Genomic DNA, 16,898 nt, shown 5'->3' with positions numbered 1-16,898 from the left:
AGAAAGGCCCTCAAACCAAGAGATTTTGCTCAGATTGTTGCACCTGTTGTTGTCCCATGAGCCCACAGGCGGTAATAGCTTTTGTGTCTGCTCTTCTAGTCTCACTGGGCTTTGTTTTATTAGTTCCTGTCAGGGTCTGGCCCACTTTGCTTTGCTGTCTGTGTTCAAACTAATGAAGGCTACTATGGAACAGAAACAGAACTTGTTTTTGTCAATTTGTGAGACAGTTCGGGAGGATTTATCTTGTTTTTTTCACCCCAAACAGTTGCACATTATGTAAAATTGGTATAATTTTTCACGGTCCAAAGATGAACGAGCACAATTAGCCACATGCCTGCCTTGACACAAAAAACTAATCACCGCAAGTCCTACAGAGCACTAAATGTGACCAGAAGCTCAGCCATCAGTAACACTCCGAGCTTTAGCAGTAGAGGTGTGTAAAACTACATACTAGACGATTAAGTACGATTTATCATAGTCCTTGACAGAAAAATAATTATGCTTAATAACAGGAGCAATGTTCACAGCTGGCTTTCACAGCATCTGAAGTAAATCTATAATAATTTAACAATAATTTTCTCAAGAATTGATTGTCAAAGATGGTGGATTTTAGAAAGAAATGCTTTGATGGATGTAGCGGTGACAATTTAAGGGGCAGCGAGTTTAAATAAAGTTTTCAGAGAAGGCTTTACTATGCAGGCAGCCTAATGGTTACTTTCAGAGTAGATATCAAGCTAAAATATAGCATGCTAAAAGTGTGGGGGAAAGGCTATGTCAACATTAACCATTTGAAAATGGTGTTTTCGTTTAAAAAAAACTCTACATCCACACTAGCTTTTTTCAAGCGTTTTCTAAAGGTTTTTCATCCATTTGGAACAGACAATGAGTTTTCATGCAATTCTTCTGGCATGATCATTTTATTTACCAAAATATTGTATCATTGACTGACACATCCAAGTTGCAGTCACTTACCATTATGGGCCTTATTTTAACGATCTAATCACAAAGTGTAAAGTGCATGGTGCAGGTGCTCTCAGGGCGTGTCCAAATCCACTTTTGCTATTTTAATGACGGGAAAACGGTCTGTTCGCATTTTTGGAATGGGTTGTCCCTATTCTCTTAATGAGTAATGGACGTAACGTTCAATAAACCAATCAGAGTGTCATCTCCCATTCCCTTTAAGAGCGAGCAGATCATCTTCGGGACAAGCAGGAATCCACCAAAGCTCCGCGCGATGAGTCTGTTAATATGTGTGTGTATTGGCACGATTGTTCAATTAATTAGCCAATTTCATACATCATTATAAGTAGTAATAGGCTGAATTGCAAATAGGTAGCCTAATACTATCCATCATTACATTTTAATATTTATGTAGCCTACACAATAATATTCTTTTACACTGTAATCTTTTTGTTTTTAATATTTGGCATGTTTGTGTGATGAGAAACCTCTGTGTAAAAAGCAAAGTCAGCGCACACTGTGGACGAGCCCAGAGGTGCATTTTCTACCAACGCGCTCTTTAAATAACAAAACGAGAGCTCTCAGTCCCTCCATTGAAGCTGTGTGTACGGTATACTGTCCATGTCCAGAAAGGTAAGAAAAACATCTTCAAAGTAGTCCATGTGACATCAGAGGGTCAGTTAGAATTTTTTGAAGCATCGAAAATACATCTTGGTCCATAAATAGCAAAAACTACGACTTTATTCAGCATTGTCTTCTCTTCCGTGTCTGTTGTGAGAGAGAGTTCAAACTCCCTCTGAGTTCAAACAAACCAATATCCCAGAGTAATTCATGTACTCAAACAGTACACTGACTGAACTGCTGTGAAGAGAGAACTGAAGATGAACAACAAGCCGAGCCAGATAATGAATGAATGATTAACTCGTTCTCGAGTCAAGAACCGTTTCTGTCAGACGCGTCCGATTCGTGAACCGAGGAGCTGATGATACTGCGCATGTGTGATTCAGCGTGACGCAAACCGACACACAGAGCGTCTGAACTGAACTGATTCTTTTGGTGATTGATTCTGAACTGATTCTGTGCTAGTGTTATGAGCGCGGGTAAACCGAAGGCTTGAATGAAGGGCAATCATCGCCAATGACGTCACTACGTAGAGTGCAAAAGAACCGGTGAACCGTTTTTTTTTCAACCGGTTTATTGAATCGAACTGTCCGAAATAATTAGCATCAGCAGTTAGCCTAAGCTGGGAGATGACGTTCTGTAACTACACCATTATGGAGACATAAAAACCCATCTTACACCACTAACTCCAAGTTTCTTTACTAGCTCCTAATAACCTTAGCTTGACACCAAGTAAATATTACTAAGATTAGAAGGTAGGGTATAAAGAGATTGAATATGCACCAAGGTTATAATTGGGGGGAGGGTCTTATTAAGTCTTATTTCAAAGATAAGCTAATTTGATTTTATTTAAATGAGCAAAAAAAGATTTCTTAATGTTAATAGGTGTAGTTTGGAACAAATCTACAAATTTAGGGAGCGTAATTCATTTTAATTATATTTATCCTGCCCATCAAAGAAGTGGGGAGTTTAGACCAATATGCGAGGGAAATCCTAGTTTATCCTAGTTAGAGTAAAGTTGAGCTTAAATAGCTCAGAGATATTTCTCATAACAACCACACATAAATATGCACATTTATCAGTGGCTACTGCAAATGGCTAGGAAAACTGCCCGATTTATAGGAAATAATTCACTCTTAGAGAGGTTGAGTTTATATCCCATGAAATGCAACTGAAACGCTCGAGTGCAGTCATAACATGATCTGCGATAAACAAAAGCAGGTAATCTGCATAAAGTTTTGTTTGTTCTATCTGTCCCCTCTAGATATTCCCTGGAAATCTGAGGTTGATCTCATCAAAATGGCTAGAGTTTCAATTGCTATTGCAAATAATAAGGGGGACAGATGGCAACCCTGTCTAGTTCCTTTATACAATGGAAAATATTGTGCGCTAGTTTTGATTGTAATAACAGAAGAGAAGGGAGAAAGAGTTTTACCCAAGTCAAAAAGTCTGGAAACCACACCAAATCTCTCAAAAAAAAGCACTCTGTGATTTATGGTATATACTTATTTGCGTCAGGAGAATAAATAACATGAAATACTCTGTATATATTAACAAAAGATAGACAGTAGGGAGAACATTCTCCAGTCTTTGGCCTAGAACCTTTGCCAGTATTTTACAATCCACACTGAGCAAAGATATAGGCCGAAATGAGCCATAGTTCAAGGGGGTCTTTGCCTTTTTTTTCTTTTTTTTTTTTTTTAGGTAAAATCTTATTTTTCTTAATGTTTTTTTTTCCTTTTTTTTCTATTTCTAAATGACGGAAGGGGTTAATTTGTACTAATAGTAACTTAAATATTATGCAGAACACATTACTTTAGCTAAAGTATTTGTAACAATACTGGGGGCCAAATGTGAGGTAAAAGACCCCCCTTGCCACATCATGTATTTATATGATTTTCAAATTTATTTTCCCACAAAATGTGTTTCTCCATCATTGTTCAATAAAAAGTATATTTTGTATTATTTAATTTTTTTCCCTGCAGTCATAGGTCTAGTGAAAACAACATTTTCCTTAAGCTATGCCCTTATATTGAATGTGTGTTTGTTGCCATGTTTTGTACAAGTGGGTTTTAGCCGCTTGGCTTAAAAAAGGCATATCAAAAATGAAAAATCTGTCATCGTTAACTCACCCTCCTGCTGTTCTAAACTAGAATTATTTCCTTTTTTCTGCAGAACACAAATGAAGAAAGCTGTTTTAGTTTATATAATGAAAGTCGTCTCAAGCAGCTAAAAAAAAAGTACTATTAAATTAGTAGCAGCTCTCATGGGCGTGTATTTTCACATTCCTCCGATGTTTCTCCATCACTCTTACAAGTAAACCGCATAAAGCAGCCCACTTATAGCTGTGCAAATACATCTACTGACTGAATGTGCCAATCCAACTGCCATGGAGATGAATGAGAATGCTAATGGATAGCTCTTTCTAAGTATATTAGAACCTTTTGATTAGATCACACTGACCCAGACAGTGAAAGCTGTGGCAAAGACACATATATATTTATTGTTAAAACATTTCCGACTGGCCCCAGTGAATGTGTGTCCTGTAGGTCTGCTGAACAGAAGAGATACAGCAGTATGATGTGTCTTTTGCTTCATGTAAAGAGAGCACTGATTGCTTTCAGCGGCCCCTCTGGCCTTCAGTGAGTCTATATCCATTATCCCCGCAATCGATTCTATGCAGCTCCACTATCTATCTGCCCTTTACTGCAAACTTTAACCTCCCCCGCCATCGCAAACCCTGTGTTACTCAAACACATCTGTGTTTTCTTTCTCTCTTTCCATCTCAGATGTTGCCAGGGCGATTGAGCTGCTGGAAAAACTACAGGAGTCAGGTGACGTCCCGGGTCACAAGCTCCAGTCCCTGAAGAAGGTTCTACAGAGCGAGTTTTGCACGGCCATTAGAGAGGTGAGACCTACGTACATTACGTATTGCTGACACCTCCAGAGTTTAGCACCGTAAAGATATCTTTTAAAGATATAATTATATCACAGGGGTAGTTCTGCAATTGTTTTTGTGGAATATACAAAGAGATTTGTAGCAAAATGTCCAAGCTGCTGTTTTCTTATGTTTATAAAAATGGACCCAAAAAGTGGTCCACGTGACTTGTGCGGCATATCCAAGTCTTCTGAAGCCATAACGTAATTTTGTCCAGCCTGAAATTTGGAATACTTTATTCTGATTGGACAGTTGTGGAAATCTATGGGCTCTCTCTGCTCACCTACTGAAACTTTTATCAAAAAACAGCAGGCAGCCACTTTTGCATTCTATTGCAGATGAAGCATCTGAGCATCAGAGGATGTGCTAGTTATAGAACGAGGATCATCAGTTATGGGATGGAATCTCAGCCTCATCTGAGCCTGGCGTTCGTGACAGACATGCGTCTGTCAGGCAGAGATAGTAGTGACTGGTGCCTGTTTAACTCTGCTCCTCCCATAAACTTGCAGAACTGCAATTATTCAGAGAATGAGCTTGACCTGGGCCCCTGTGGTTTTAAGTGCAGCACCAGGGCAACATCCTCACCTCTCCTTCATCCATTCCCATACTCAAATAAAGCAACCACACTAGTAAACAACTGCAAAACAACTGCTTTATTTCAAAGACAGACACATTTAGTACTATGGCCTGAGCAGGACACAGTTTAATCCTGGAGGAAATGCCTTTTCCCATTTAGTAGAGTATGTGTGAGCTGTGTGCGAGAAAAGAAACCCATTGCGTTAACTCATTCGTTTATTTCATTAATTATTACAAGGAAGATTATACGCTGCCTTTTAGTATGACACCACAGCTGTGGTGCTGTACACCCTTTCTGTCACTAGTGAACTGAACACATATAATCATCTGCTTGTTTACTTTGAAACAGTATGGGAAGTTTGTGACCAGCTAAACAATGAAGAGAAAAACAATTAAACAGATACTCACAAAACAAATAATTAGGTATTGTTTTCTTCTTTTTTTCCACTACTGTCAATGCTGTCAAATAATGGCTTTGAAAGTGACTTTTCATTTAGGAACACAAGTGAACAACCACAGTTAATGCCCATTCACACAAAGAGATATAACTATAAAGATAACGATAATGATAAATATATCAGTGTTGACACTAAGGGATGATGCAACATTCTGATTATTAAAGCATGCGCTGCAATTGTCATCTAATTCTTTAAAAGTGTAAAACTCTTAAGTCTTAGGGATGGATTCTGATAGGCTTGATAGATTGGGATTTATGTATTTTGATTGGTTGATTGATTGATTGAATGATTGATTGATTGATTGGTTGATTGGTTGGTTGGTTGGTTGGTTGGTTGGTTGGTTGGTTGATTGATTGGATTGGGTTGGATTTGGTTGGATTTGGTTGGATTTGGATGGTTGGTTGGTTGGTTGATTGATGCCATGAAACTTGGGAAATTGGAGCCTGTGATTTTGAAAAAACTCTTGGGCTTTTTTGTAGGTAAAACGCATCAGATGGTCCATAAACGGTTTGCTTATGTGCAGTCTGTGGCCAAGATTAATGTGGCTATAACTATGCATGAGGAAATGTGCCAAAACCAGACATAGAAAATCTGTAGAGACATGCCTCAGACTAGATATATGAGATTCAGCTTATAGGTTGCTCCACAGCAGATGACACACAACAGATGAATCGTTAAGTACAGTTTCATTTTGTTGCAAAGTTTCTCATCAATCAAAAAGAACATTAGTGTGGTAAAAATTTTGGTGTGACATCAATTCACGCTCCCAGCATCCATCAGGCCGAGTTTCACTGAGCCGTGCATGGATGCCCTATGAGCTCATTTCATGGCCTGGCAATCGCGCGAGGTATCATATGGCGCAATCTGTCTCTTACATTCCTGTAACAAGGGTGTGAAAGGACACTCGCGTGACACGACGTCGACTAAATTTACAGCACCATCAGCAAAGCTCTGCGAGGCAGGGACAATGTCAGTATGACAAAATGAAAATATCCTCAACCAAAAAGTCTAAAGAACAGAAAAATTAGATGTCACAAACACGGAGCACTTCAAGATCAAGTCTATCGGTAACTATGGTGGTGACAAGAGTTCTCATCTATTCAGATGAGTCATCAAGCTCACTTAGCCATGTGAAATCATTGCCAAAACGAGGACAACTAGACACTAACCAACTGCAGTGGCCAAAACATACCCTCACAAAATCATCTGTCATGTCTCCTCGAAATGCTTGTCAAGAAACGTTTTAGATTCAGTACAGCTTTAGCTCACTGAACAGCATCTGTATATTTTACACTCAAAACTTGTGTTTACAGTAAAGTGAAATGTGAAGGTTGTAAGTTTCTGTAGGAAAAGATTACAGTGTATTTTTTTTCTACCCATTATTAGGGCCAGATTTACAGTATTAACAGCTTGCACCAGTGCAAAGTCATTAAAAAAAGACCCTCTGGTACACCTGCTGCCTAAACTAAGCAGCAAATCTACATTATTGTCTTTGGGAATCAAAGTCATTGACAGGGCCTTATAAAACCTTGAACATTTCTTTAAAACATATCAACCAAATGTGTTTTTACCTATTCAGTCCTAGAATATATATTGATCCAGTCCCAATGGACTGCTAAGAGAAATTTAGATGTTGTCCTGTTTTCTAGTGGTATCTGATTACATTTTGCCACTGTAATGTATTTTTGGATATCAGAAGAACAACTGGACTGACCTACAGTGATCTCTTCTAGCAATGAGAATGAAGATGTTTTTTATGCCGAGGATCTTTCCCACAGTCAAGTCTGTCAGAGAAAGCTTCACGACCCACAAACAAGTTTATGATTTCAAATGCAACTCTCAGTGGAATACAATTACAGAGCCATTATCAACTGAGAGCGTAGTCGATCAGTGTCTACGCCGCTGCTACGGGGTCAGAGGTGTCAGCCTCTGTCGTTATTAATTGTGTGTGTTTATGTGGAATAGCTTCTTTGTGCTTGGTGGGATGGACTTGCAAATGAGAGGCTTTGCTGTGAATCAGGCTTCACTGAAATGCCTGTCGAGAGAAGATGGAAAGATTTAGCAGAGAGGAGGGAGAGCGCGGTTTTAAATGAGAACAACTCAAATCATATTTCTCTTTATAGACAAGGCACCATGGTTACACAGAGTACCTCACTGCAGCCTGTGGGTGGGTTTTTCCATCGGACAGTGTTGTGAGAAGTCAGGGTGATACACACATGTGTGTTTGTGTGTGTGTCGGTCTCACTGGAGGTGAAACATATCTGGGGTAATAAAAGCTAAGCGAACACCCAGTGAGCTGAGAGGAAACAGAGTGATCCCTCGAGACATGGAAGACAGGAAGACAAGGAAACCAGGACTGAGCTGAAACATGATTGTAGGTAGACACAGAAAAACTGGCGGAACAACACTGTACATCCCACAAAGAACATTATTTTCATAACAGTTAAGTGCACCCCCCCACCCCCCAAAACTAATTACTATTATGTGGTGATTTAAAAATCATCAAAACTACATTTCCATTATTGAAATCAACATAAATGTATTAGAACAAATACTATCATGAGGTATAAATACTTGTAATGTAATATGTTATAAAAGTTTCCAGTTTCAGTAAACTGATGGGCCAATGACATGAAAATAATGCCACAATTAGCGATAGCTCAGTAGATCTGCTAAGTTTTTTATGTAAATAATATCTGAAATGAATTTAATTTCAGCCTTTGTCTACTCTTATTATCTATCATTAAAATTATTTCATACACTACCATTCAAATGTTTTTAATTATTTACTTTTTTTTCTTGTGATGGCAAAGCTGAATTTTCAGCAGTCATTACGCCAGTGTCACACGATCCTACAAAAATGTGCTGCCGAATAACCATTTCTTATAATTATATATATATATATATATATATATATATATACACACACACACACACACACACACATATATATATAGGACTAGAGAGTGGTTACATAAAGCCCTATTACCCTTGCTGCCTGCCTAATAAATCACATAACCAACCAAAATTGTCTTTCAATAAAGTATGGCATAAAATAGTTTCCAGAGTGTTTTTTCAAGCTCTGATCACAAATAGATGTTGACGGCTGGATTATCAGCATCAGAAACAGTATCAGAAAAATAAAGTTTGTTTTTATATATTTGAAAAGAAAGAGTTGGCTTTCTTTTATAGCTTTGATTTAATTTCCTTTTAACTTAGTTCAAAACAAATCTGAATTGCACTTCAACCACTAGCACAGTGTATAAATTACACACACTGAAATAGCTCGACCTTTACTGATATTCATGCATTTCCAAGACGCAATTGAAAGACACACAATCCCCCGTCCGTAGGGACACACACATGCACACAAGTATGGCTTCTGAAAGATTTACTTCGGTCCTAAATCTATTGATTTGTATCGTCTGGTTGCATTGATCCCTCACACATCTATTGAAGTTTAGTCAATAAATGTAAACTAATTAAAGTTTCTTAATTCAGCTAAACATACTAAGCAGCTAAAAACAAAAGTACCTATAGATGATTATGATTGAAAATTGTTATTAAATTGTAAAAATTAAATGAATGCTCCAGCTTTTTTTCCATGATGAAGAAAGTGATAAGTTCGGAAGGACACGAGGGTGAGTTTATGATGACAGACTTTTTAATTTTTAGGTGACTATTCCTTTAACAGAGCAAAACTTGCTCTTGGTGTAAAACCTCAAGAGGCTGCCCGAACATGCTTTATTTTTAAAATGACAATGAGTCAGACATAAAATAATGACTGAGGTAAATAAATAAGGTGTACGACATGCTGTGAGACATGCTGTGCTGAAAACTATTATGGCTCAGCTTTCTGAGTAAAACATATCTCACATGTAGAATGTCACCCTCTCCTTAGTAACATAATCTGTTTTGTTAATTTTAGACACAGCCTCGTTCATTTTTTTCTCAAGCCGTTTCTAAAGGCCATTCAATATTTTCTACCTGTTGAGAATGTTTAAGTGAGTGGTTTAAAGCCAACAGGGCAACAGGCATAGAAAGAGATTTGTTATCATACTAATCTCTCAGTAGGAGGTTAGTTCAACAGCTAAAGAGTCTGCCCAAGGTGCAGGAGGACAGATTAAAGAGAAACATGTTACTTAGGAGAGACAGAGCGAGAGAGAGCTGGAGTTTCCTGTAGCACCAGCTGTGTTTCAGAAGGGCTGGTTAATGAGATAAACATAGGTTCTTCAAATCCTCAAAAGACCTCAAGCTAATACTCTCATCCCTGGGTGGTGTGAATGCAGATATGGGCTCTGTACACGCACCTGCTTGAGAAAATATAGAACCATGATGAAAGATGTTGCATGTGTTGCATTTTAGAAAGGTGTCTGTGGCTAAAACTGCATTAAATATGAAAAAATGAAAATTAGCTTGTGTTTTACTCACGCTCGATGCATCCTAAGTGTATATAATTTCTATTTCAGATGAATCCAGTTGGAGATATATTTAAAGTTGTCCTGGCTATTCCAAGACCTATCATTGCAGTCTGCTAGCATTCATAATAAAACGGCTCACACGGCTCCGGGGGGTGAATAAAGGCCTCTTGTAGTGTATCCATCCATTTTTGGAAGAAAAATATTCATATGTCAAACATAGTAAACACTTTTCTCTCAGTTCCTGTATCTGTCGTACACGGAAGGTGTTTACGCGGATGAAGCAGCACATATGAGCAACGTACGCACCTCTGAGATGTGCTAGTCTCGCAAGTTTGTTTATAGGAGCAAAGAAAGCAAAGGGAAAAAGGAAAACCAGTCTCCTCTTGGTTTATATTGAAATCCTCCAACATTTTTCTTTGTTCTTTTAATTCATGACTGGTGTTTTGTTCTCTTTCCATATTTGTCACTAATCACGCAAACCCCACGCGACTTACGTCATCCACCGAAATGGCTTGACAAACTTGGCTTCCCATGACAAACTTAAGCACATTAAAGAGTCAGAAAAAAAGGGGAAAAAACACTCTTTAGTAACAATTAACAAATAAAACTGATAATAATATTTTATTTCAGATAGAAATAGCATTTCTTCCACATCAATCTAAAGGAAAAACTGATCTTAAAAGTCAGTTTACCCTAATGCCCACTATACACTTACCAGCCACTTTATTAAGTACACCTGTTCAATTTCTTGGTATCACAAATTGCTAATCAGCCAATCACATGGCAGCAACTCAATGCATTACCACCTTCATCAATGCATTACCACCATCATCATGCATTTACCACCATCATCATCAATATATTTTACCACCGCTCCAGCACCATCACACTTAACACAGGTGTACCACAGGGCTGTGTGCTGAGCCCATTCCTTTACACCCAAGACTGTACTGTATTTCGTTGCCTTGTGCCCACATGTGCAATGACAATAAAGTTGAATCTGAATCTGAAGCTGGTGCATGGATCCAACTCCATCATTAAGACACCACGGTGATTGGCCTCATCAGTGACAACAATGAGACTGCCAACAGGGAAGAGATACAGCACCTGGCCACATGGTGCGCTGACAATAACCTGCTCCTTAACGCCAGCAAGACAAAGGAGCTCATTGTGGACTTCAGGAAGAAGAAAAGGAAGCACTCATAACCCCATCCACATTAACGGGATGGTTGTTGAACGTGTCTCCAGCTTCAAGTTCCTGGGAACCACCATCTCAGAGGACCTGTCCTGGACCACAAACACCTCCAGCCTGGTCAAGAAGGCTCACCAGTGCCACTTCTTTCTAAGGACACTGAAGAAAAACGTTTACTGGTGTGCGATCGAGAGCATCCTGACCAGTTGCATCACAGTCTGGTATGGGAACTGCTCAGTGGCTCACCGCAAGGCACTGGAGAGGGTGGTGAAAACTGCCCAACGCATCACAGGAACACCTCTTCCGGCTATTTAGGACATCCAGAGGCAACGCTGTCTACGTCGAGCTCACAGCATTCTTAAGGACTCCTCTCACCCTGACCATGGACTGTTTAACCTCCTGCCCTCAGGGAGGCGCTTCAGGAGTCTCCGGACAAGAACCAGCAGATTCAGGAACAGCTTTTTCCCTACAACTCCTCATGACAAAATCTGATTTAATTATTTATTTACAACAAGCAAAAGACAGTAAACTTGTTATTACTTGCACTACTGTCTGTTCATCCAGAAACACTGAGTAATCCATTTCCACATTGAAATATGTTCTATGCACTTTACTGTCCATTACACTAGTGTAAATGATGTTCATATGTACATAGTTTCTGCCTATAGTGTATTGTACATACTTTTACATAATCAATCTGTATAGTATGTTCATAGTAAACCTATCTGTATATCATGCTGATAGTATTTAAAATCTGTAAATTATGTCTATAATACTTAGCTGTATAGTTATTGTACATATTGTAGACCTTGTATATTTTTTACTTACTGCTTATTGCACTTCTGGTTAGATGCTAACTGCATTTCGTTGCCTTGTACCTTACATGTGCAATGACAATAAGGTTGAATCTAATCTAATCTAATTAAGCCATCTATATGTGTTGAAGTACACAACCATCATAGAGAGTGGTCCAAAAAAGAGAAAATATCCAGTGAGCGGCAGTTGTGTGGACAAAAATACCTTGTTGATTTCAGAGGTCAGAGGAGAATGGGGAAAGACTGGTTAGAGATGATAGAAAGGCAACAGTAACTCAAATAACCGCTCGTTGCAACCAATGTATGCAGAAAACCATCTCTGAACGCACAACATGTCGAACCCTGAAGCAGATGGGCTACAGCAGCAGAAGACCACACCGGGTGCCGCTCCTGTCAGCTAACAACAGGAAACAGAGGCTACAATTCACACAGGCTCACCAACATTGGACAACAGAAGATTGGAAAAACTTTGTCTGGACTGATGAGTCCTGTTTCTGCTCTTACAATTAGATGTTAGGGTCAGTATTTGATGTAAAGAACATGAAAGCATGGATCCATTCTGCCTTGTCTCAATGGTTCAGGCTGCTGCTAGTGGTGTAATGGTGTTGGGGATATTTTCTTGGCACACTTTGAGCCCTTTAGTACCAATTGATCATCGTTTAAATGCCACAGCCTGCCTGAGTATTGTTGCTGACGATGTCCATCCCTTTAGGACTACAGTGTACATCTTCTGATGGCTACCTCCAGCAGAATAATGCACCATGTCACAAATCTCAGATAATCTCAGACTAGATTCTTGACCATGACAATTTGTTCACTTTACTCAAATGGCTTCCACAGCAACCAAATCTTTAGGATGTGGTGGATCGGGGGATTCGCATCATGGATGTGCAGCCGACAAATCTGCATCTACTGCGTGGTGCTATCATGTCAATATGGACCAAAATCTCTGAGGAATGTTTCGAACACCTTCTTTAATCTATGCCATGACGAATTTAAGGCAGTTCTGAAAGCACAAGGGGGTCCAAACAGGTACTAGCAAGGGGTACCTAATAAAGCGGCCAATGAGTGTATATTGAGAATGCAACATGCGAGAATATGTTCTAACAAATTTCATTTCAGAATGTTAAATCAAGCTTTGTTTGGGGTTTTTATCTTTATCAAAATATTTAACCATTTCCTAACAAATAGGCGCCATTTTGCTTTTTAACATAATTTTTTCATATGATGCTGGATAAGATTTTATTCTTTATTATATTTTGTGGTTTTATGTGTTTATAATCTGTTTGTGTGAAGCATTCTGTGCTGCCATTTTGGCCAGGACCCCCTGGTATAAGAGATCTATATCTCAACGAGATAATTCCTGATAATATAAAAGATAAATAAATAAAGAATAAAATGAATTACATTAATACCCTTGAATCTCCAATTTATCTGTTACACTGGCTGACTTGAATTTGTAATGCCTACTGTAGCAGAATGCTATTTATCCATGTTTTACATCAGTTTGATAAATACAGAAGAACTGAAACTTGTTTTGTTCTCTTTATTTTAATAGGTCTATCAATATATGCATGAAACAATAACAGTGAATGGCTGTCCAGAGTATCAAGCACGTGCCACAGCTAAGGTAGGTCTGACTTTATTTACTTCCGAATCACCTGCCCTCTGTTTCTGTGTTACATAAAAGATAGACTAATAATAGCAACTTTTTTCTGTAGTCTAATGATCAATAAGATGAAATCATTTAATACAAACATTTTCAAATGTGTTTCTTTGCAAACTGTCTTGGTTTGATAAACACAATCGGCAATTAGCCAGACCTGCACGCAAACACTTGCCAGTTGCTCTTCAGACACTGTTACTGAAACGGCATTCATTCAAATTCATACTGTGCGTAGAGTGCACTCCTGTGAGAAAGACAGGAGACATAAAAAGGAGAGGGGGAGGGGTAATAGAATTTTTGAGTACTAGATGAGCAGAAGTGCCTTGCTGAATCTTTATATGGAGATTTTCAGCCTCACTACAAAATGGTTATTTTGGGATGGGTCACAATCACCAGTCAAATGTGGGATTTTTTGTGTTTTTTTTTTTTTTTTTCTTGCAGCGGTGGGTGATATCTATATATCAGTCACTGCAGCATGCCAGATATCTCAGACTGACTGTAATTATATTTTGAGGAATAGACACTTTGCACACCTGAATGGTTTCAGGCAGGTGCATTTGATAGATATGAAAAACTCTCTTAATTCAGTGCTTTAAAACTTTTTCGCATATAAGAGTTATATAATCACCAATGTGAGTTATTTTTATAAACACTACAATACGATTTTCAAAAAATGTTTTAAATGAAAGAAATCTCTTATGCTCACTAAAGCTGTTGAAGTCAAAAATAGTTTTCCTTTTAAAATGTGTCTTGAGACTTCTGTTCGGTTTCATTCCTGCTCCGTTTGTTTTAAAGAATCCTGATGCTGATTGGACGATCCTGAAACTAGCCTAATTGTATAGGGCTCTTTAAGACTGATTAGTCAACTAGTCATTCAAGCATCCCACCAACTGGGTGATTATGAAACAATGTACTTATGCACATCCCTACATCACAGGGACATACACCAATGGGCCAAATTTGAGAGCCTTGCTGATTAAAGGCCACACTGACGTCCAAAGACTTCTGCCCACCATCTCTCTGATCTGCACAGGTGTTTATCATTATAATGACTGTTCACTCCTCAGTGGTCCAGTCGTGTTAATGCTGACGGTCATGCTTGTGTACCTGCTGTTATTTGAGTGTTCTAGGCTCTGAACCTGACCTAAATCTATCTTTATGATATCCAAATTATGAGTACTGCACATGGATGACCAAAGAATGTCATATTTACAAATTGGAAACTCAGATGATACATGAGATGCCTAGTTGTTATGTTTTATAGAGTTCAGGGAGCAGAAAGCTAGTCTTTAAGTGAATTGTAATGAATCATTTTGCAAGTTATTTTTAATTTTACATGCCATATTTCAGTTATTTTTAAGGCGTGATGTTTGGAACAGCTTATAGTCAACAAGTGTGAATTTTATCACTTGACTTTCACTGCTTTATGTGTCAACTACTTTATGTATCACAAACATTTCATTGCAGCCTACTTATCACTTTTAAGCTACATGGCACGTTATGATTTCAACTTGCATGTGTGACATGTCGTAATAATGAATGCAAATGGTGCACTTGAGGGCATCTTGAGAGTAGGATGTGTGGTGAAACGTTGTGCTGTTCCTGGCTCTGCAAATAACGTGTAGAGTAATTGACTAAAGCGTTTTTAAAAGGTAGAATACTGCATAATTTAATAATTTCATAAAAAAAAAAAATGGCAGATGCTTTACAATGTCACACTTTGTTCCATCCTGTTTAAGGAAATCATCGACTCAATTTTTGAGCACATTTTACTAAAAAGCATGCTGGAAATATCACATTCCTTCCTCTGGGACATTCTTTAAAGCTTGTGTTAGCAAACATCAGTAACCAATGAGCGTGAAGCTTAGCGAAGTGTCTATTATGACTTTTAAACCCACAAAACAACCTTGACTAACATTATAAGCGGGCCTTAAAAAATTAAATAAAAATAAATGTATGACCTTAATATTTAATTAGGCCCTCATCCTATCATCCCAGAAAGACAAGTTTTAGAGGTGACTTATATTTTGGTATTAATGGTTTTATGATCTAAAATGACTTTCCTCCATCTAATCTCTTGATTGGTTGGCAATTCATGCTTAGCATACGCTTTTAGAATTTTTTATGAATTAAAGTCCTTGTCATCGATTCAGAGTTATAATAAATGTTCAATAGCACTTGCTACTTTTTAGACACTGGTGCAGTTATTGTCAGAGAAAAACAGGCTTTCAATTTCAACATAAAGAAAACAATGCAATAATTTTAACCGGCAGTGTGACTCATTTGAGTGGTATTGTAATAATAGGGAACTATACTATGCCAATGGCACTTTTACAGAAAACAGCAGTACTTAGTGTTGTGCTCAGCAAGCAGGTCTCACCAGATGAGCAGAATTAGCATATCAATTAAAGTTCTAATGCAAGATGTAAATTACAAAAGTCATAAAGTGCCTCAAAGCACCTCGCTTGGTCACTTTGAAAAGTTACTATGGGTTTCAAAAAGCATACTGGACTCAAATCACTGGCAAAAGGGCAATTAGCATGTGTGAGCAGCATGCATCTTTGTGCAGTTGGGATAGTTTTCAATTGATGGCACATAAATAGGATGAAGAACAGCTCTAAAAGCCCCAGCCATCCTTTGGGATCCCCTGCAGCAATTGAGCTCCAGGTGACGCCTTTGGCTACGATTTTTTCCACACGCCATGTGCATATAGCTGATTTAAATGTTAAAAGCCAGTATTCATTACCAGTGGAGATTCTTTGGAAAGACTGTGTAATTATTTAAGATGTAATTTGTAAGGCGTGCAATGAGCTTGAATGGGCTATTGTTCAGAGTAATGTTAACACTGCATGGTTACCTGATGTCCTACAGTACTTCCAGGGGGCATTAAATGGTTAGTTCACCCAAATTACATTGGTGTCATTTATTACTTACCCTTCTGTCAACCTATGTGCTGTTGTTTTTCTGTAAAACATTTAACAATTCCAATTCTCACTATTAACTAGTTGCTTATTAGCATGCCTATAATTAACATACTGGCTGTTTCACTAGTTCACGCTTACATATAATTAGCTGAGGTATGGTATGCGTATTTGGCGTGCTATCCGGGGAAAGGCTCCGAGCTCGGGAATGGCCCAAACCTAGAGTCTGTTCATAAAGTGAACTCAAAGGGCCCTATTTTAACGATCTGAAACGCAAGTGTCAAAGCGCGAAGCGCAAGTAACTTTGTGGGCGGGTCTCGGCGCTGTTGC

General features: G+C 38.4%; 1 protein-coding gene across 2 annotated transcripts in view; it reads left to right on the top strand.

The window, feature by feature from the left end:
• Positions 1–16,898, top strand: part of lin7a (lin-7 homolog A (C. elegans)) — a 46,834-nt gene that overhangs the window by 18,866 nt on the left and 11,070 nt on the right. For both annotated transcript variants that reach the window (XM_026209829.1, XM_026209830.1), the window contains exons 2-3: positions 4,371–4,489; positions 13,540–13,611. In XM_026209829.1, the coding sequence (XP_026065614.1) occupies positions 4,371–4,489; positions 13,540–13,611 (191 nt within the window). The remainder of the gene's footprint in view (positions 1–4,370; positions 4,490–13,539; positions 13,612–16,898) is intronic.

The sequence above is a fragment of the Carassius auratus genome, chromosome 29 (genome assembly GCF_003368295.1).
Source record: "Carassius auratus strain Wakin chromosome 29, ASM336829v1, whole genome shotgun sequence".
Lineage (NCBI taxonomy): Eukaryota > Metazoa > Chordata > Actinopteri > Cypriniformes > Cyprinidae > Carassius > Carassius auratus.
Note: the sequence above shows the minus strand (reverse complement) of the source record. Positions and strands in the feature narration are given on the sequence as shown.